The sequence below is a fragment of the Fundulus heteroclitus genome, chromosome 13, assembly GCF_011125445.2.
Source record: "Fundulus heteroclitus isolate FHET01 chromosome 13, MU-UCD_Fhet_4.1, whole genome shotgun sequence".
Classification (NCBI taxonomy): Eukaryota; Metazoa; Chordata; class Actinopteri; order Cyprinodontiformes; family Fundulidae; genus Fundulus; species Fundulus heteroclitus.
The window spans coordinates 28,810,673-28,832,625 of NC_046373.1; the positions used below are offsets into that span (position 1 = coordinate 28,810,673).

General features: G+C 39.8%; 2 protein-coding genes across 2 annotated transcripts in view; both read right to left on the minus strand.

Moving 5' to 3' along the window:
• The window catches only part of col22a1 (collagen, type XXII, alpha 1), a 75,703-nt gene extending 75,130 nt beyond the window's left edge, over positions 1-573 (minus strand). The window contains exon 1 of the mRNA XM_012873666.3: positions 274-573. The gene's annotated coding sequence lies outside the window, so the exon portion shown is untranslated. The remainder of the gene's footprint in view (positions 1-273) is intronic.
• A 7,033-nt stretch (positions 574-7,606) lies between these two features.
• LOC105933913 lies at positions 7,607-11,585 on the minus strand. The gene is made up of 2 exons (XM_021322121.2): positions 11,225-11,585; positions 7,607-8,789 (listed from the first exon to the last, which is right to left on the minus strand). The coding sequence occupies exons 1-2, from the start codon at positions 11,264-11,266 to the stop codon at positions 7,950-7,952; spliced, it is 882 nt and encodes a 293-aa protein (XP_021177796.2). The 5' UTR covers positions 11,267-11,585; the 3' UTR covers positions 7,607-7,949.
• Between the last annotated feature and the right edge of the window lie 10,368 nt (positions 11,586-21,953).

Below are 21,953 nucleotides of genomic sequence, written 5' to 3' on the forward strand. Positions count from 1 at the left end.
AATGTCAATAAAAGTTTATTTGTGAAGCACATTTACAGTAAGAGGAGCTGGCCCAAAGGCCGTGGAATGAAATAAAACAGCCAGAAGCAACAGAGGGCAGAAAGCAATTAGAAGCAATGTGTCAAAGTTTGTTTAGCTCTTTGGGTCGTATTTTAAAATATCCCTTTTTGTCAAGACTTTCCTGCTATTAACCATTAAAAATGTATTGTAGAGTAGTTTTTTAGTGGAACAAAGCAGTAACATATGAGGGATGAGTTTTTTTTTTTTTCTTACCTGGCCGGTGAGTCAGTCTCACTGGAGGAGTCTCTCTCTCTCTTTGCCTCCAGCACTCACACTCTGAATCAGCAAAGCAGCAGCATCATTATCAGGTGATAATAATCCAAAATGTTTCCCCCCACCTGCAGGCACCACAAATCAAGATGAGCTTGTTAGTTATTCCAGGGCGCCAGTCCAGTGTATAGAGTTTTTAAGAAGTCTTTGGAGGTGATCTCCAGCAACTTCTCCGATGGGTGGACAGAGTGGGAGGGAACAGCAGAAGGGGAAAGTGTAGGGTTTCACTGGGAGACGAGGTGGCTTCTGCTGTTCTCCGCCGTCTGTGGCCTGCACTTTAAAAAAAAAAAAAAAGGCTGAGAGGCGCAGCCAAATATAGAGCCAACTTTCTGGATATTTTTGTACTTTTTTTCCCTCTACAGCATGGTTGCACCCAGTCGAACAGCTTCCCTCAAAGATGAGGTGCAGCATCTGGGTAATAACCTCATACTGTCCAGCCCCTGCCACAGTGACAGCCACAGAAGAGGCAACTCGGGTCTGGTGGTGCATCGGGCTGCTGTGATTTCTACCCGACCACACACTTGTGGAGAAGGGCTTTATTTAGACTGAGAAAATGATTACAGAACACTCCTGCTTGTACCTTTGTGTCAGATGCACCGTCTCAGATGCTTGTGTTGTGCTTTGAAACCAAAATCATACAGTTTCCTCTTTCCCAGAATGGATGGTCTCATCTATAATGCCTTTTTAGTCACACATATTTCCTCCCTCTTTTTATCCTTAAAAATACATCTTTTCAATCCTTTAACTTATTCACATTTAGTTTCGTTAAAGCCGCATAGATTATTGGAATTTATAGAAACCTGAAATGGTGGATCAACAAAAAAAGTAGTGCAGAATTGTGAAATGCATGATAAAGAATGCAAAGTTTTCAAATACTTTTGATCAAAATCTGTAAACGGTGGCATTTTTGTTTAATTCAATTGCCTTTATCTTTGTATAACTAAAAATGGTTGTGTGCAAGAAATTAATTGCTGAAGTAACCTTATCAGTAAATTAAATCTTTTGTGTACTTTAGGCCCATCCAGATGAAGATGAAAAATGGTACATTTTCAAAAATGATTCCGAAAAATTGCGCGTCCACATGAGAGGATGCAGAGCCACGGAAAACGTTGTAGTAGGTATGCCTGGCCCGTTGGTGGCGCTGTGCCACTGCCATAGAAACATGCAAAAACTGTATCAACCCACAGCCTAAATGACAAGATACACCTAATCTCGTTTCTGTGAGGACGATGCCTTAGTCTTAGTGTAAATCAAGCTCTTCTGTGAAGGTCTTAAAGATCTGTCAGGGAACATTAAGGAAAATCATGATTCAGAAGATCAGGGAACAAAGCAGAAAGGCTCACGATTAAGTTGTTAAAAACACTAAAGGAGGATTAGGTTAAACCATAATGCTCAAATATCTGACAGAGCGGAGACTGTTTCATGTATCATCTGAAAATAGAAAGAGTGTGACACAACTGCGAAGCTTCTAGGACACGGGCTGTGCGAGAAGAGCATTGATCAAACAAGTTTTAAAAAGCCTGTGGAGTTAAAAGTGTTGAAAACGAAGCTATTCCTGTAAGACGGTCAGAAGAAGTCTGATTTTCTGTTTCTCTCAAGCCCTGTTGAAACAGAAGAACATCCACTTGTCAGAAGAGACCAAAACCTTTGGCATACACACAAAACACACCAAATGTGCGGTGGTAAAGTGGCAAAGCACATCACCCAGAACACACGTACCAGTGAGGAAACGTGGTGGTGACAGCAACACGCTGTGGAGATGCTGTTCTTCAGCAGGAGCTAAATACAAGACAGTCTTGAAAAGAAAAGCTGACAGAGGCTGTGAAGACAGGGGTTAACCCTCCAGCTGGACAATGACCCTAATACTGCTAAATAGACTGATTTATATGAGCTCATACTTATATGTTAGTATAGCCTAATGAGAACCAAATAACTCATCTCAAAATACGTGTTTAAATGGATGCTCACTTTTTTTCTTTCCTTTTTTTTCTAGGTGTGGAAAGCAGGTTCAGGTATACCCAATAAGAGTTGGAGCTATAATTGTTGGCTGAATACAAATGCACACCAGACTTTGAGATTTTGATTTGTAAAAATCAAAACAGAAATCCATGCATTCTTTTACTTGCACTTTGCAATTATAGACTACGTTTGGTTGGTCTACCACACTGAGTCCCACACGGATACCTTGATGTTAGTGGTTCTAACATGACAAAAAATTGATCAAAGTGATTTCAAGAGATATGACAACTGCTGCAAGTCATTGAATGCATGCACATGGTTCCCGGAAAAAAAACTTGATGTTAAACCACGGCAACTGTTTCCTTTCAGGCATCCTCTTTCCCCTCTGCAATCACTGTGATCTCGACTTGTTTGTTGTTGGGAGCAGCTTGTACAAAACCTCCTTAAACCGAGCCACCGGTTGTTTTTGGACGCTTCTGCGACAACGGGCGTGCATCCTGATCTAACGCCGAGCTCAGCGTGAACCAAAACGTGCCAAAGCGCAGAGTGGACATGTGAATGTCACGGACAACAAACAAGATGGCTATTACGTCCGGGGCTATTTGCGGTGTCTTTGTAGCCAAGGAAATGAAGCGCATGCCAGGCTATGTATAGGCTCAGCGTGGAGAGGATGGGAAGTGGGCTGATGGTTTGGGGCAGATGCACGATGTGAGTGATTGTGTACGTCTGAGGAACCGTCTGTCGCCATGTGCGAGAGGGCTAGAGAGGTGAGGAGCACGCGGGGGAGCACAGGGCTGCAAGCGCCGGGCAGCGTTGGAAAAAAAACCATCTGGTATCAGACTGACAGCCAGCTTCAAACCTCCCATCAGATGGGCCAGCTTACACCAAAATATGGGCAAAGCATTCCTGTTGGAATGCGGTGAAGCTAAATCTTTAAAAGATGTTAGTTGTTTTTACAAACCTGTTCTGCAAAAAAGACAAAGATGCCATTTTATACCCGCCTAATGAATGTGCATTAAAGATGAATATTACAAAAAGAAATAACACAATACCAGCTGTGAGATAGCTCTCATGATTGAAACCTCATACTAGAATTTTGTGTGGAAACCTGCAACCTCTCTTACATGCAGCAGAGGGCACCACTTCTAGCTTTCATCCAAAATCTGTGAGTTGACAGTTTTTCTAAGTGTAGCTCAGAAAATGTCCCAGCGAGTTGTTACAATCATTTTGTGAAATCCTTGGCCAGAATGTGATTTTTGTTTTGGCAAATTTGCATCTCTATGTAGGGTAAGAGGACGGTAAGGCTCGGCTGTAGCAAGGCAGAGCAGTTTTAAGAACAACTGTTGCCACATGGGTGTTTGCAGTGAAGTGAAGGAGATGGATTATATGACATTTTTTTATTTTGTTAGTAGTTCTGACAGAACATGATGCCGTCCGGCTAAGATCTGTTTACGTCTTTCTGTCTTTCATAATGTCTGTTTAGTGAGAACTAGAACTGTTAGACATTTATAGCTCCAAACTCTTAACCCTTTATGACCCAATGAAACCCAACAGCTTAAATCCCCTTCTGGTGCGTGCATGACATTGTGTCAGGTAAGCGCATGGTGGAGTGGGGTGGAGTCTGACGTCAAATGGTCCCCATCTTGGATTTTAAGATGACTGCATTTTTTTTTTTTTATTCTAATTTTGCCCTTAAGTCCAGAACATAGTGGAATGGCTATAAAACTACAGTTAAATTAGGGAAAGTTGCCAATTACAAATTTCATAATTGTGACCACAATTAAATCCAGGATAGCAGCCGAAGTGGAGGGCATTTTTAGTTTACAAAGTAAAAGGAGGACCAAGAATAGACAGTACTTTTAAATTCATGAAAACCAGATGTAGTGGAACATAGTGTTTATAAGCCATTCATTTATTGCCCATTAATCACTTTTACACACATATGCCTGTGTGTGTATGTCCAGCAGTCTTTGGGTGAGAGGCAGGGTGCATTCTGGACAGGTCATCAGTCCATCACAGACACACAACCATGCACACACATAACTAACAGGAGTACCGGAGAGAACCCACATGTGCACATGCAAACATGGAGAAAGACCCCAGGCTGGGATTTGAACCTCAGACCACCTTGCTGCAAGTCAACAGTGCTACCAACTGCATCGCTGCACAGCACCTGTTTACAATTAGCATCTTTATTAGTAATTGCACAAACATTCTAACTTGATATACCTTTACGAAATCAAGAGCTAAAATGCTCAGTTTATATTTTCGTTGTGTATTTGCTGTTTTTTTTTTTTTTTTTTTGTTCAACATTTGCAAGGGTAGGGCTCCGATTAGTGCACTTTCTCAAGGCCTCTTGAATAAATTCCCTAAAACTCTTTTAGAAAGTATTTACATCACTGTTAAAAAAGAGAGAAAACAGACAAAACACCAGGAGGAATACTTTTAATTTCAACATACATTCATTTGCAGATCAGCTATGGGTATGAAGTCCTGAGCTGGTTATCTAGAATGGAGAACCAGGGGTCGTGATTTACCAACAGCACTAGATTATTGCTGACAGTGGAGTGTCTGATAATCAGTCAAAACAAAGACTGAAGGCTGCGGAGGAGCACAAAATGTGCCTTGTAGTTGCATTAGAATCACAAGAACATGACAGAGTCTGATAGGTCTGATGTCTGATGGTGGCTGATTGTGTTGTACTATTGCCCACCATGTGGAGTGGTACATTTTACTTCAGCCTAGTATGGGTACATAGAGGCACTACAATGTTGAGTCATCCCACACTACGCTGTAAACAACTTATAGACTATATAAGTCACATCAAAAATGCAGATATGAATTCAAACGGCCGCTCATCGAGTAGGATGATATATGCAAATATCATGTTTTGTTTTCAATAATTAATATTAGAATTTAGAATGGAGGCAGTTAATCTCATTAATCTAATGATTGGTCTTCACCAAGGATAATCACTGCAGCTCTCTTGCTTCACAAATAGACATCTGAATAATCTAAAACTAATTTTGCCAGTTTGTCAATGGTAAGGAAATGCACTCATTTAAAAGAAAACTAAAAAACTAAAAAAAAATCTATACTCAAAGGACATAGATCCATTCAATTCTGATATAGATGATTTTTTTAAATGAAGTAACTGTTCCTAAATAAAATTAACAACAAGAAAAATGTTCTGGAGTGACCTTTGGGGGTGAGTGAACCATATGAAGCAAGTGAAAGTATTCATAATGGCATCTGATGGCTTCCCTGCAGAATCCTGTAAAGAATCCTGGTCACTTCAGGCCCTTACCATCCAGCGGAGGGTCAGCAAAGTTCAGAATACCTTGATGAACATCTTATCCTCAAGCCGGATTAAGATTCCACAATTCAATCTAAATCATAAAATCCTCAGCAAGATGTTGGGCTTGAAAAGATCCTTCATATCCTCCTGACCAAGTTTACTGATTTTTTAAAAACAGCGTATACTATAACTAAAACAGGAAGAGTCATCATCTAATAAACTTTTGCAACATTAAAAATAGAAACGGTTTCATTATTTCATTAAATGCAGAGAACACCATGATTGTGGTGTGAGTATGTGTTAATCTGTGTGTGTGTGCTTGAAGTCCAGCCTGAATAGGAGAACCTTATTGGAAGGTGTGGTCACCACAGACAGGTTCTACCAGGGCCTGAAGCCTTTAACCTCCTCACGCTAAACAACCAGCGGTTCTCCAATGTTTTCTGTTGCGCCTCCCTTTGAAGAAAGAAACATTTTCAGGGCCCCCCATCTCAACAAAATCGGTCAAAAATGTATTGTTTTCTGTTTTAATGCCTTAAAGCTGGCGTTCTGAAGATGACCCAGAATCCCTTTTAAAATTTAGAACACATACGTGGGTTCATTTATAACATAACATTGGTTTCGAAGAACTAAAGTGTTTCAACATTACTACAGTTTTTTAACTATACAATATAAACAATATAAATGGCTTTTAGCCCAACTCATACCTGCAGTCATCTTTTAACCAGCTATAGACCTCATATGGCAAAGATAATATCAATAATATAGATAAACTTCTGCTACATTAAGTTTTGTACCTTTTTAGGAGTTCATTAACATGCCTGACATCTCACCCTGTGCCTCTGTGGTCCTGGGAGCTGCTGCTCCTGTGCCTCACTGGTGACCCACCTCTCTACAGAGCTATGGCTGCACTTTGCACATCCCTTGAGTCCGCCTGCCTGAGGCTGCGGAGCCGGGTCCACCTGTCCTTTGCGCCTCTTGGGTGCTGTTTGTTGCAGGCTTTTTTACTTTTCTCTCCACTTTTACAACTGTGCACCTCCAGGTGACAAGGTTGCTCGTGTACACCCACTCGACTCAAATCCGCTTATTTCTACACGCTGCTCACCCACCCACACACCCACGCGCAAATAACCCAAACGGTTGAAGGTCATACAAACACGGGTCGCTCCTACATCACTACGGCCTGCCTACGTTGATGCTGGATTCAGTCTGGATTTGATAAAGTCAGTCACGCCGCCAGGATACCGTCTTTAGATATCCTTTTTTTTTTAACAGAAAAAACTGCCCTGGAGCATGTAGGCAGCCAGCTTCCCTACACGGTAGGCCTGAAATGCTGCAACAGGACGCGTAAAGACGAGAATAAAAAGAATAATAATAAGGTCTTTGCCAGTTTGTAAAGGAAGGTTCTCAGTTACAGGAAAATGACCAGAACTTGGTAATATATAATGGATGACCCAGACAATGTATAATGGCATTTGTAATGAGATCATACAATAAAGTTCCTATTCTGAGATGGGTTTTTCCAAGCATGAGAGGCACACAAGGGATTTCTGGGCGAGAAGGGAACCATCAAACCCCTGCATGGTTCATTCAAACACAACAGGAGAGATGCTTAAAGAACAAATCGATGCGTTTCGGTTGCAGTGTATTTCTCTTTTATTTTTTTAAACAGAAATGGTATTTAGGTAATAAATGTGTAATACTCTTTACTCTATAAACACATCGGTTATGTCGTTTTCATTAAAGAACAGATTTTAAGTCCTTCAGTAAAAATCCTCAGTCCCTCCACATTTCACATCATAGCGCTGGGCCATTTTTTCCTGCTGAGGGAGAAGTGTCCGCTGTGTCATTCTCTTGGATAGCTGCGGTATCACAGCCGTGTGCTGTATCAAAAGGCTTGTTCTGAGCCAGGGCTGCCTCAGCTAATTTAATCAGCCTGGTCTGGGGAGCTTTGAAAACGGGACCCTGCATAACTTAAAGCAACGCTAACGCATATGTTCATCACAAATCATTTCCTTTTTCAATTGTGTTGGGAACCCATGATAAACTGTTATCCCTATAACACCCTGGTAATTAAAACTCGCCTCTGACATGTTTGACACGTTATAATTGGAACAGGCAACTTCCAAACTGAACCTTCATTACATTTCTAGAGCTTCCAAAGGGAGAGCGTCGTTATGCTTCATGATCAAGCTATTTGGAACTGTTTCCCTGTTTCCACCTTCGTCCGACTGTCTGTCCAAGATGTCTCTTATGGATTTGCTTCCTGCCTTCCTCCTGGTGGCTCCTTCTGGCACCTCCCTGCTTGCAGGAGGTTAGAGGAGCGCGGGGATCTTTGATGTTCTTTCCAGCATGTGGTTGGCCTCTACAAGCACCACTCTGTCTGCTGGCCTTTGCCTCGGACACCTTGGGTAAACCTTCCTCCATCTGTGGATAATCTCCCAGGTGACGTGTTGGATTGGCACTGATCCTCTTCGAGGCATTTCTCTCTCCTCATCCTCAGCCGTCTTCGTTCTGCCACGGGCCGGAGGGCGGTCGGGTTCTTGCGTGACGCCTCTCCGTCGCACGCGGCCTCGGCTTTAATCGCGGCAGGCAGTAGAGGAGGGGCAGCTTTGTCACGCACGGAGGCCTGGATCGCTCGACACGCGACGTCCTGCAGCTGCTTCTCTACGGGGTCAGAGCGCGCCAGCTGGGGTCTTGGGGATTTCTGCCGCGGTGCCGTTTTGACCGGCACAGTTGAAGCGGAGGGACTCATGACCGCTTTCACCAGCTTCTGCCTCACAATCGGCTTTGGCTTACACATGGCGTTACTGTTCAACCTGATATCGAGCTTACAAGCAGCACGTTTGGCATCTTGATAGATCAAGTTAAGTTTCTTCCTCTGAGCCTCCCTCACCTCCTCTGGCAGCTCCAGCGGGGTGAGCTTCAGGGGCCGTCTCGGTGGCTGGTCCTCGGCAAGCCTCTCTGAGTCATGCCTGGGGGGCTTGAGCGCCAGCGAGCCCAGCTGTGCCATGCCCTCCTGGGTCGGTGAGGACGTCGCAAGCTGACCCACTGACTCCTGTCCATGTGTGCCTGACATATGGAGGCCAGGTGTAGTCCAATTGTGGCTGTTGTTAGTTGCCTGTTTGATGCTATGACCGGTCAGATACAACCCACCGTTTTTATCATGGGTGGTCAACATTATCTCTTCTTGCACAGGATCCTCCTAAACAAGGGAGACATTAGGGACTCTTATTAGACTTTAAACACAAAATCGTTTGCTTTATCAGAACAATTTAAAATCCATTGATGCCTCAATGTAGAAATGAGTCAAATTCCAGATGCTGAGCCTTAAAGGGATATCACACCTGCATTAAAATGATGGAAGTCTACTTTGCTCTTGGTCCCTTTTGGACAAGCCAGAGACATGTCATGCTTTTCATTTCTTCCTTTTCACATTCAAATAATTCAGCTCTGGTTAATATAAAAGGGAACTGCATTGCTTTTGGTCTTATTACTCTTAATTCAGCTCATGTTCCTCCCTTTCTACCCCTGTTCTGAAGTCCGTCTAAGAGCAACTCACTTTGGTGCTGTCTCTTTAAATGAGGCATTTTAACGTTTCACTCCAGCCTGTTCAGCCATTTTTGGAGTATGCTGGGGAACGGTAACCAAACACTTTCACTCATCCACTTGTAGCTTCGGCCTTCTTCAGCTTGGACTACAAAACTGCTCTTAGAAATAAATAAAAGTTAAAAAAAAAAAAGTCCATGACCTTGCTCAGCAGCTCCACAGCAAAAACTGTAACGTAATTGTTTGAAAAACATTAATAGATAACAGAGAAAACTGAATGGACAGTATACATTCAAATGTTCTGTATTTCCAGTAAAATAATGAACTATTGATTTTTAATCTGCTTTACCATAATGTTATGAAGTTACTATAATGCTTTACACGTAACTTTCTCTGTACGTTTTACATGAGAAGATTATCTGAGCTGCATTGCCTCCTACTTCCATTTCCTGTCTGAATAATCAGCTATTGTTAAAAAAAAATATAAACCAACATGGAGATGCAGTAGTTTACAAGGTTGATTAAAAAAAACTGAAGTTGTTTCAAATCACTAGAAGTCCAATGAGGTGGTGGCCTCTGACAAATTAGCTCTTCAACCTGTGGGTAAATTCACAGTCACAAGTAAGTAATCACAAGTTTATTAGCTCCTTCTACATTATTATACATCACTTTGAAAAAACTGAAATTTCTTTTGAATGTGTTGCTCCTTCCTTTTTCAAGAAAACAATAGCTAGTTAGAGCAAACAAAAACTCTGAAGATCAAAGCATATCTATTTTATTTTAAAGCAATCTCAAAATACACACACACACACACATATATATATATATATATATATATATATATATATATATATATATATATATATATATATATATATATATATATATATATATATATATATATATATGTACACACACATTTGCCTTAAATAAGTATAAACCTCTAACTTAACCTTCTATCACAAATGTAACAGTGATTCAGAGACTTAATAACCCTAACCCTAACCTCAACAACTTTGACATTTTGGAGACTGGAGTTGTTTTGACATGATAGAAACCTACTCTGGTCTTCCTCAGCGTTAGATTTAGTGTCTGCTGAAATACTGACCTGTATTTTTTAAATGACATGAGTGAACAGCTGCAGATTTCACAATAACCAAATTTTTTTCTTTTAACAGTACCACTTAAAACATATCCAACCAATCACTTTGCTCGGCAAATTACTAACTATAGAATACAGAACTTCTTCTATATGGTATTAAAATGAGGTATAATCAAAGTTCAGTTTGGTGGTGTTCTGGAAGGAAAACAATGAGTGCTCATCATTTTACACTTTCACCATTTTGGTCATTTCACATCTAACATTTTTAGGTTAAAAAACATGAAGCACCTGTAAACGGGCTGTTTTCTATGAACCATTTATTTTTTCATACCCACTTGTGGGAAGTTTGCAATAAAAGCAGACAAACCAAAATGAGTGAGCCTGGGGTTAATTAAAAGAAACAGATTACAGTTAAACTAAATTAGATGTGTTGTAACGGTTTGTATCCATAATTTAAAAAAAGGACTCAAAAAAAAAAAAAGAAACATATAAGCACCAGTGTCTGGATACATGAGGGGTTTGTTTCTAGGTAGAAAGTGGAGAAGGAAGGCACAAAATGACAACCAAAACAATGATGGAATGTTGCTATGAATAGTGAAGGAAAGCATTCACCTAAAGACATAATTGACATTCTCCAAAGTCGATCATTTCAGTTGCAAATTAAATTACAAGCCATGTTTACATCTGTAAATGTCTGTCCAATTGTTGATGACCGCTTCCTTCTCCAATCTATTGTTTACATCACTGTAGCTGGTTTAATTAAATTGTGAGATTACAATCCTGAGTACCGAAACCATTATTTTCCTGAATGTAACAAAAATGTCTTCATTATTAGCTGCCATGTCCCCATTCTTTGCTTTTTCTTTTTTCTCTAGAACAATGTTGCTGTTACAGCCCATACAGCCCGTACAACTGAGAACTTATAACCCTTTTACTTCCTGCTGTGCTTCATTGCAATGGAAACGAGACTCTTGTTATTGTATACTCACAGATTTGGTGAGCACCTCTTGGCTGAATTTTGGCTGAATCATGTCTGCTGGCCCCGGAAGAACAACGTTGCTGCCTTCCCCCTGTTTGTTTGTTTGTTTGAAGCGTGCTGCATGCAGTGGGTTTTAGCACCCTTAACGTAATTATGCAGATTAGGGTCATGTTGCAGCCCTGCCATAACCAGCTTAACACCAGGCGGTTTGCATACTCATGGCGAGGCCTTGTCGAGAAGCATTTTCATTACTCGCAGTGGGACTGTTAACTAATATGAAATGAATGGGAACCAGCTGTTTAAATGACAGCGAATCATAAGGTTGCATGCATATTTTGCATTGCAACCGACGCTAGATGGTGCCAAAGACTTCCTCTGCATACTGCTAGTCCACAGCGGTGGGGTTGTTACCTCATCAGCTCTTCACATGTAACACAGCCAGCAGTCAGGGAGCTGAAATCAGGCAGAACAGCAACGCCCTCATGTGTGCTCCGAAACCCCGACTGTGAGATTTATTCTTGGATATGAAGATATCTTGGTGTAAAGGACACAGTATCAACTAGGACTTGCTATTGTTTAAAAGGGTTTATTTTAAATTCCTAATCCTGATCACGGTGGTGTCTGAGTAAAAAAAGAAATATTATTTTTTTTCTATGTTAGCTGCTTATCAGCCAAACAGTGCTGTCCCATGGAGGCAGCCTATTGTTACAATTCCCTCTGCAGCTTGGCAACGAGCTTGAAATGTGCTGCTAGTCACTATCTCCAGTGAGAAGGACAAGAGGCGGTCCAGCAGCAGATGGTCTGACCCCCACAGAGCCCTGATCTCGGCATCATGGAGCCCGTCTGGGATTGCACAAAGAAAAAGAAGTTACGCGGGGAGCCTGCATCCACAGAGCTCTGCTCAGTTCTCCAAATAACTTCAAACGAGCAACAGGATGTGCCTCAGATCTTTAAAAAGGGGAGATTTTCTGACACTTGGTGCTGCTTTCACATTAAATATGATTCATGTAACATATTATTACTACTAAGACAAAGATACAGTGGCTAACCCAAGATAGATGGATCCTATTTACAAATTTCTGACTTCTGACTGCAAATTCATGTGACACCTTTTAGATTTTTATTTGTGAAAGACTAACATTTCTATTATTTTTGCTACATTTTAAAATGATCACATAAAATTACAATAGCTTACATTGAAGGTTGTGGCTGTGTCACATGCGCTGACATCTTGTTTCACCATGTTGACTAAACTCTGCATTCAGTTCTGAGGAGGACATGATGTAATAATTAGAGAGAAAGACAGTATGTTTTTCTACTAGGTCCCCATTGTTTATACAAGAAAAACAGCAGTCTGCTATAAAACAGGGCAGGTGATTGAAACCAGCTTTTTGGTGAATGTTCTATTTTACATTTAATATGAATAGAAAAACGGGTTCAATTTGTTTGGCCAACATCCGCAATCCTTGCTCCTTTGGTGTCACATTCAAAAAAATAACAACATAAAGTCCAAATTTACTATTTTCACTAGTCCTAATAAACCTAAACTGGCAAAAGAAACAACGAAAGGCAGAAGCGTCAGAGAAGGACCCCTAAGCTAGGCACCAGCTAAACGAAAAACAACTGCTGCATATGCACATCAGAGGGATGGCTCTAATTCTGCCAGCAATCACTGGTGTTAAACTCTGATCAAACGTCTGTTCCAAGCACACATTTGTTAGCCTAAATATCTTGAGATGGGCGAGATAAGAAGCTGATGTGATGTGTGCCTGCTGCACAAATATCTGCAGATCTTTATCACTGTCAGGCACTTCCGTCACTTTCACATCACCCCACGTTATTGCACAGTGTCCATGTGATGAGTGAGAGTTGTGTTTGTGTGCAGTAGGGCCTGCTTCGCTCGGTGGGTTTTCTATCAACCAGAAAGTCTTGGTCAGTTTAACATTCTCCTGTCTTTTGTCTGATTGCCCCGTGGCACGCAGCGGCCAACGCCTGCTCGTTGTTGGGCTTCATCATATCTCTGCTTCAGCGGAGACGATCCTCTGCGCTGCAACTTGGCTCGCCTTACATGATCATTTAAGATGCAAAATTACAGGCAAGCCAAGTCCTCAACGCCCCTCTGCCATGGCTCTTATTGTGCTGCCGTCTGAGTCGCCTGGTGCTCATGGGTGACAGTATAATTACTGCCGTGTGGGTAGGGATAAAAAGGGATGATGCTTGCCCATTCTCCCACCTAAACATCCAGCTGCACTGCCCGGACCACTGAGAGGGAAGAAGAGGGTGAGTGGGAAGGAGATGTTCCTCAACAGACAAAGTAGCAGCTGATTCCTCACTTGAAGTTTTCTTTCTTATCTTTTCTTTTTTTTTTTACTTTGTGGAAATAAAATTAACAAGGAGGAAACTCATTTAGTCGCTGGTAAGTAACATGAGGTATGCCTTCTTGACCAAAATATTCTGAAAGCATGCGACCCCTTCTTCGTCATTACCAGAGAAGCCACCAAGTGGTGTATGGTGACTCTGGAGGAGCTAGAGCAATCAAAGTCTCAGGAGGGGGGGGTCTAATGACGAGCGTCGGTCACTCAACCAATCTGGACTTTATGGAAAAGTGGAGATTGCTGAGTTTTTAAAGAAAGCTAAAATAATTCAAGACGATTCAAGCACATGGAAGCCCATCCTCCTAGGTGTATTTCAAGTGAGATGCAAATCAATGACCCACCTGTCACTGCCCTGGGTGATTAGAAACTTGTTCTTGGTGTCAGAGGACTGAACATGTTGGACGACCGAGCTGTAAACACTGGGTAGTTGATAGCGCAATCCTCTCCCTCTGTTCGGTGTTGTCTTTTGTCTTTTGACCAAAACGGCTTCTTTCACCCCTCTTTCCATCCATCTGTTCTCTCTGTCCAAACTCTGCACATTCTTGTTGTCATTTGAGGACCCCAGAAGTGACAAAGACTCATGGATAGGTGTCAAAACGTTTTCAGAAAAACTCAGTGAAGGTCCGGTTGTCTCCGATTTAAGCCTGTTTGTCCTTGCCTTGACTCGGATAACTGAGAATTTGCAGATGCAACATGAAAATTCATGGGTGCAGAGGATGCTCCAATGTCCTCATGGAGCCCGCTTCCCCTTTAGTTGACCCGTGTTAAAGTGTATTACACACATTATTCCAACAAAAGACGCCAGTATTATGTTTTTAGTTTTCAAGCCATGTTTCTCACATGTGATTTATGTTGCACTCCATTTGCAGTCGGAATTTGGAAATCCTGGCGTCTGATCGGAAAAATCAGCTGTTTTACAAGACACAGCTGTAAAATCAAGGTTACATGTATCGGAGGCAACTCTGAACCAAGAGTCCAATCATGTGGAAAGTACAACTTTAAATGATGTTACTACGAGGTACTACAAACAAAACCACAGCTTTCTCAGCAATACTGACCTTTTGTTTTTTTGTTTTTATTTTGGAATCCCGAGTTCTTGGACGGTGTTAACTGGAATGCTTGCTACTCGGGTTTACCTCATTCTCAGCTCCTACTTTCGATTTCTGAGGCAAACGGAATGCAACATTAATACATCATTAATACAGTTATTGAGGCATCAAGCTATTCTTAAAACTGTGCCCACTAGCATCTAGCATTTTGTAAGTGGATGATGGGCATGATCAGCTTTTATCCATTGCACTGATGAATGACATTTGGGTAACAAGTATGTTACTGACCCAAGCCCAGATCAGATACAGAAACCTCCCATTGCGAAAGCTAATATTGGCTTAGTGTGAATCGATTATGACTGCATTAAGGTATAATTCTAGCTATCTACTTCACTAATTAACATATCTTAACCACACTGTCTAAAACTGACCCTTTGAACCTTGGCATCAAGGAGTAAATAAGCAAAAAGCAGTGCAGTAGATCTTCTTTTCATTGTAAGATCCCAACATTTGCCCTGCTGTGAACTGGCTTCCAGTCTCCGGCACTAATTAAAAGCCTAATTTCCTGTAAAGAGGTAAATAACATCTAAGAACAGATGTGGTTTCAGCTCTTCATGTCAGTAGCAACACAGCTGCTACAACGGCGACTGGTTGTTTTGATTGGATTGGCGTTGAAATAAAACCTGCTAATTGTGTGCTTTTAGAAAACATTTTCAGCAGATAATTCTATAGCTGATATTATCATAAGATGATAATAACTGATTTGACTCATACAATGTATCCCTATAGCCCTGATATGAAAAAGTAAAAAGGGAAAGCAGCAGGCTTTACATAAGGTGAACCGCTGGGTCTTACTTAAAGTCTAGACTTACTTTCAATTTCAAAGGCAGACAATACACCACGTAGCTGGAAATGTTGCTTTGAATTCATTACCTGCAACTTTGTGCAGTTCTGCCTTTGGTCGAGGCTTCTCTTGAAAGTACTTAAAATAACGGAACAATATAGTAAACCATTTAGATGTTTAGAATTGGAACATAGCTACTCCCATCAAAATATATTGCTAAATTTCAATAAATGTCCTTTAGTACAACAAGCAATTGCATACCTGATGTTTCAATAATTCAGCAATAAGACAGATTTGATATAAAATCTATATGACAACTTAAGTCAGAATGAAGCCAGTGAATATCAAGGCACAGTCCAGTGAAAAAAAAGTTACCATCATTTTAATCTCTGGTGCTACATATCTGGATACCGTCATTTTCCTAAACTTTATTTTAATGTAATGTCAAATGCATATAACACACATTATATTCCATGCGTTGACTATTTATTACCCAAAAGTAAAGCCAAACTGGAGAAGAGTGAAAAGGTAAGTACACTTTTCGTGCTTCCATAGGACTAACATGGAAAACAGCAGCCAGGAATTAGGAAGCGTGAGAATTTCTATGAAAGCATGAATTATGGCAGATCCCTGGTATGGAGCATGCAGTTCTCCATACCAGGGATACCTTTTCCCATCATACTGGGAAGGAATTAAAGGGGCCTAGTTACTTACTGACATTTAAAAAAACAAAAAACAAACATATAATAATCTCCGGACAAAGCAATATATACCAAGCGTTCGTTCTGATATTGTTTACTTGATATTATTTTTTAGCCTTTTAAGTATTTTTGCAATCAGCAGACATAGCAGACATAAACATTGTTGTGCCACCTGCCGGCAGTACTGTGGAACTATCAGAAAGCAAGATGGCGTAGATGGACGCAGCAACTGTAAGAGCTAGCAGACCATCCTGTAATGCCTTGCGGTAAAGCGACATCTCGCCGTGGTCAAAGACCAACCCTATCTACAGGGTGAGGGTTACTTAACTTCTTTCTTTTTGCTCCTCCCTCCGCTGGGCGTTCCTGACCCATTCGCTGCCATTGCTTCTTCTTGTTTGCTCATTGCACACATGCTAATATCGTACTTCCGGTCATGTGGTCTAGTTATGGTAAATATACACAAAGCGCTTAATTTACTAACAAATAGATCAAAAACAAACTGTGAAATACAGAAATAAAATAATTATAAGCCAACAGGGTGCAATAACTTAATCGGAAAACCTTTGTGTGCAACCAACGTGAGGAACTGGAGTAGAAGTCAGTAAAGTCACAGAGCGTGACTATGCCCCTTTAGCAGATATTTATTATGATCTGAAGTCAAACACTCTGCAGCTTAAAAAATCTGATAATTGCAAGAAAATTTTTTGGGGGAATTTTATACAGTTTTTATGTCTCCCATTACAGTTCTCTCACAGTTCCAGTTCTCTGTCTCTCTTACATTATCTATTACATTTACATGCAAATGAAATAAAAACATGTAAATTAGGCGCTGACCTCATTTAGGGACTACTTCTATTGCTGAGGTTTTGGCAAAACTGCGTGAGTAAGTGTATTTTGTCTGAAGAACAAGGTATGGCAGCATGACTTGGATTGACAAAGTTGCACCTGAATGAACTACGAGACTTCTTGAACAAGAAGTGGAGACGTTTTACCATAATTTGCCGCACCATGTCTGACGAAAAAACTAAACCAGAGAATTAGAGCTCATGCTAGCCATCAAAGTCTTTAAGTCAACCATTAAGTGGCTGTGTGGAAACAAATGCTCACAAATTGTCTTGAAATAAAAAAAACATTGTAAAGAATAGTTGGGCAATTCTCCCCCAATTATTAGAGAAATTGATACAATCCTGCTGATACTTCAAGTTTAATAACTAATCCAAGGGTGGAATCTGTTTGGTGTTTTTTTTTTCTTTCTTTACAGCAGAGGTTAGGCTTCAAACCACAAAATCTTTTTGGGTCTCGAGGTGTAAGACCCCTGGATGTGAAAGAGGGTGTGTTTTCTTTTTACCACGAGATGATGTTAGTCATATACAACAAGACAGGGGGTTTCAGAAGGAGGCTCGTTATTTTTATTCAAGTGTGTTATAGCATCACCTAGGCCAGTCAACCCAGTGAGTCATCCACACCAAATCATGCACACACACTCAACAAGAAAGAGAGGAAAAGAAAAGCAAACAGAGAAAAAGAAGAAACACATACAAATGCAAAAAATGTTTTGTAAAATGTTCGTTTAACTTCGATTAAATCTCAACAATCTCCTGTTAGGATGCGGAGAAGAGAGGCAACCCACGTTGGAGTGTACTGTACAGACATCAGTTTCAAATCGTGACAGAGAATGAAAATAATTTCAACATTATTGGTAAACATGGATGGCAAAAGGATGATATATAACATCCTAAATGGAATGTGACCCATGGTACTGTTTGTTCCTCAGACACACAAGGAGAACCTATTGCAAAACAGGAGATATCAGAAAAGGAATCCATGGAGCACAACCTTTCTGTTGTATTGTATTATACAGGTATTAGTGCAATTTGTGTCTCTTTGTCCCTGTCATTGGAGAACATGGCACTGCTGACAGAGAGATGGCCTACACACACTGCCAGATGCAGTAAACAATGCCTGAAAGTCAAGCATGGCTACGAAATGGAACACAGCAGAACTTACAAAAGCCACTAAACCAACGGGAATCTATTCATCTTCCATGCTGTTTGATGCCACTTTGCAAAGGACACAAGGCAGCGCTGTTTGTTGGGAGTGATGGTGCGTGTGGGAGTTTCTGTTTTCCCATTCGGGTTGGAGAGTAACATTCAGCTGAGGACCATCGGCGTGACATGTGGCATGATGGCTGACAGATCTGAGTAATACGTACCCATGTGGGTGGGATGTGAAAAACAATTTGACTTCTAGATCATAAAGAGTTCCTTTGTTTCTTTTGTTTAAAAAAATGATTCATTATGGCTAATATATTCCCATAGAATTCAACTTGGACTAATTTCACTGAAGTAAAATAAAAACAAATGACATCTCAATGTAAATACTCTCTCGTCTGTCTTGTTGAAATGATCGTTTCAATCACAACTCTGTACTTTCAGCCAATATTTTTAGTAATTATAATGGAACTGGTTCATCAGACTAATACAGCAAGTCAGACCTAAAAATATGAGCCAGCGGATCACTGCAAACAGACTGATTGAAAGGGTTCTGAAAGCCAAGTAGCTTATCCACATTACCTGAAGAAACCCACTTTATATAGAGTACTTACAACCAAACAGCAGCTGTGTCAAAATTAAAAACGGAGAACATTCCCTCTGGGATTATTAAAGTATTTCTGATTCTGATTCTGAAACCCACACATCCCGTGAAGTGAAAACTGAAGATGCTCTAATATTTTTTAATTTTATTTTATCTTTTTACTTCTTTAACCAGAGCCAATATTCCTCCAATTGAAAATTGAAAACCAATAACATGACTAATATCAGTTGATTTTTTTTCTGCTCAGTGATCCAATGGCCGTGCAGCTCTGTGTTGTTATCTGAAACCTTCACAAACCTTAATTAGTTGAAATGCACCTTTAAATGCACTTTGTTTCCTTAATTAAACAGGCGAGTGGGGGAGAGGGATTCCACATTGATGGACTTTACAAAGAGTTACACACATCGAAATAAAAAAAAAAGAACAGTTTAATTTAATTCTGCCCAGTGCATTTATGTATAAAATCCTACAATGTGAAATCTCTGAAATGTATGCAACATGCAAAACAGAGCCAGACACCAAAACTTTATTTTATTGGTATCCAGTACTATAGACATTGTGCAGGATAGAACAGAACATTTCATTATTTACGCCATTTACAGTCTTACATATTCCTTGGTAGGACCCTATTAACATCAAAGGTACTTACAGTTTTGCAGTAATATTTATTTTAGTTTTAATGCCTTGTTCTGTGTTTCAGATAATTCTTCCGATTTGTATGTACCTTATTTAAAATGGTTTAATGAGATTAAAAAATATCTGATTGTCCAAAAGTAAACCCCTATGCTGACGACATGTTAATAGAAAGGTTCTGTTCCTGCCTGGGCTGGGGTATTACTACATTATAAAGAAGGGAATGTTATTTTCCATAATTTCTATGTTTTCCAACACTGGATTTTTCCATACTAACAAACACTTTGCCAAATGGAAATTATGTGTTGCATTTGTAACTCTATGACATAGCGACCGACTTAAAGGACATAAAAGCTTTCCAGGCTACAAGCCACAACAGGGCTACTTTAGACTGAACATCAGATTCTGCTTTTTACAAATGGAAAAAAAATATTTGTTTAAAAAATAAGAGTGACGTGATGAAGGGTCATAATGATCTGAGTATCTGATGGCAGTTGCTCAATTCAGATATGGTGACAGATGTTACTGGAGTGTGTTATCTTGTGAATCACACAAAGAAGATCTTACAAGTGCTTTTATTCAGACTGTTTTCATTAAAATGTATTAGTAGAAACTGACAGTAAAAATATTTCAAAATGTACATACTCTGGAAGAATAAAGAAATTAGTTAATTCGGTCAGGGTGGCAACAAGAACAAAGTTTGCTCTACCCAGGACAGTTCATACTTCACGAGGAGCTCAAGTGAGGAACCACCTGGAGGTTCCGTGTCAGAGGAAAAGAAAAAACCCTAACCCAACATCTCTGTTCTTCTACATTAACTTTGCCTTTTCAACATTTTTGAGTGATCACACACTAGTTTTTGGAGAACACGTGAGAAAACGTCTTCCAAAACCAAGCTGCACGAAGAGAAACTGGGGCTGTCAAGAAGGAACAGCGCCTGTGGTTTCCTTGAACCCAAGGAGAGAGAACACAGTATATACGTGTCTTTAGAGTGGTTTAGCTTTTATAAGGAAAAGCTTTATTTTCTGGGGCAATGCGGGACTAAGGAAGTGCTCCACGTAGACAAGTGAAGCCATCAGTTCTCTCTCGAGTACCTTTTTGATGCCTGGTCCACTTCATTTTATTAGTTATTATAAAACATATTTCATAGAAGCAACTGGTGCTTTTATATATATATATATATATATATATATATATATATATATATATATATATATATATATATATATATATATATATATATATATATATACTGCGATAGACTAGCGACCTGTACAGGGTGTACCCACTGACAGCCGGAGATAGGCACCAGCACCCCTCACTACCCCACAAGGCATAGATGTGTTGAAAATGGATATATATATATATATATATATATATATATATATATATATATATATATATATATATATATATATATATATATATATATATATATATATGCACTGTTAATCCCAGAAATTTTATCATAAGATATGCAGCTTTTTGTGTGGGTTTAATAAAACATTCTAATGTTAAATGCTGTGTATTGATTAGCGGTAGGTGAGGAAAAAAATCATAATTAACAGGAAAATCATTATTCTGTGTTAATCTATATAATGTGTTTCCCTTATTGAATTGAGTTACTGGAATTACTGGACGTTTCAATAAAAGTCTTATTGAATATGACTTAATATCTATATGCATACATATATATAACCAAGGCAAGTGCTGAGTACTGCAGCACCCCCATGTGGAGGACAGATGAATTTTCAAATAAAAATCAGAGGATGAAAACATTATTCCTTACAAAAGTTGGATCACTTGCTGCTCTCAGTTTTTTTCTCTTGATACTTGTTTATTTATTTATTACCAAGAGGCAAGCAAAATATACATATTTAAAATAATTGCACAATTTTAGTCCAACCAACTCTGTATGGGTAGCAGAGAGAAGCTGCCTCATCTTCTCATCAGTCAGCTGTGAATTGTAAACTTGATCCTCTTTTAACGTGTGCGTGCGTGCGTGCGTGCGTGTGTGTGTGTGAATGATGCACTCCCTGGGTGAAATCTCTACCCACGGCTATGTTTGTATCTGTCTTTTTTGGGGTGTGAAGTTAAGCCATCTATTGCAGGACATTTCCTAGTGATCATGCATCAGTTCGTACCAACTAGGATGATACTTTATATTCGCTTTGGCAACCAATGATTAAAAAGAATTTTCTTTACTCTGGCAGTATGGCAATTTAGGAGCAAAAACCTAGCTACCATTAGGTAATGGTTAGTCTGATCATTTGTCAGATTTTATATGAAGGGCAGGCCTGATCAAGCCTCATTTACAGATAAATGAGACAAAAATGTTTAGTTTAATATTAAACAATTTAAATAAATAATGTGTGAGAACTGAGAACATTTGTCTTTAGAATTCACCTCCATGATTCATAAAAACCCATAACTACAGTAAACTATAAATTTGAACACTATGGGTTCAGTAAATGTGTACAAAATTTGTTATCATAAGACCCAAATACAAGTAGGGACAGACAAAATGTCAAAACATTGGAAA

Excerpts from the sequence above, each read along its gene's own strand:
- LOC105933913 (XM_021322121.2), bottom strand. The coding sequence starts at position 11,266 with ATGATTCAGCCAAAATTCAGCCAAGAGGTGCTCACCAAATCT. Across the intron at positions 8,790-11,224 it reads AAGAGGTGCTCACCAAATCT|GAGGATCCTGTGCAAGAAGA; the intron begins GTGAGTATACAA and ends TCCCTTGTTTAG.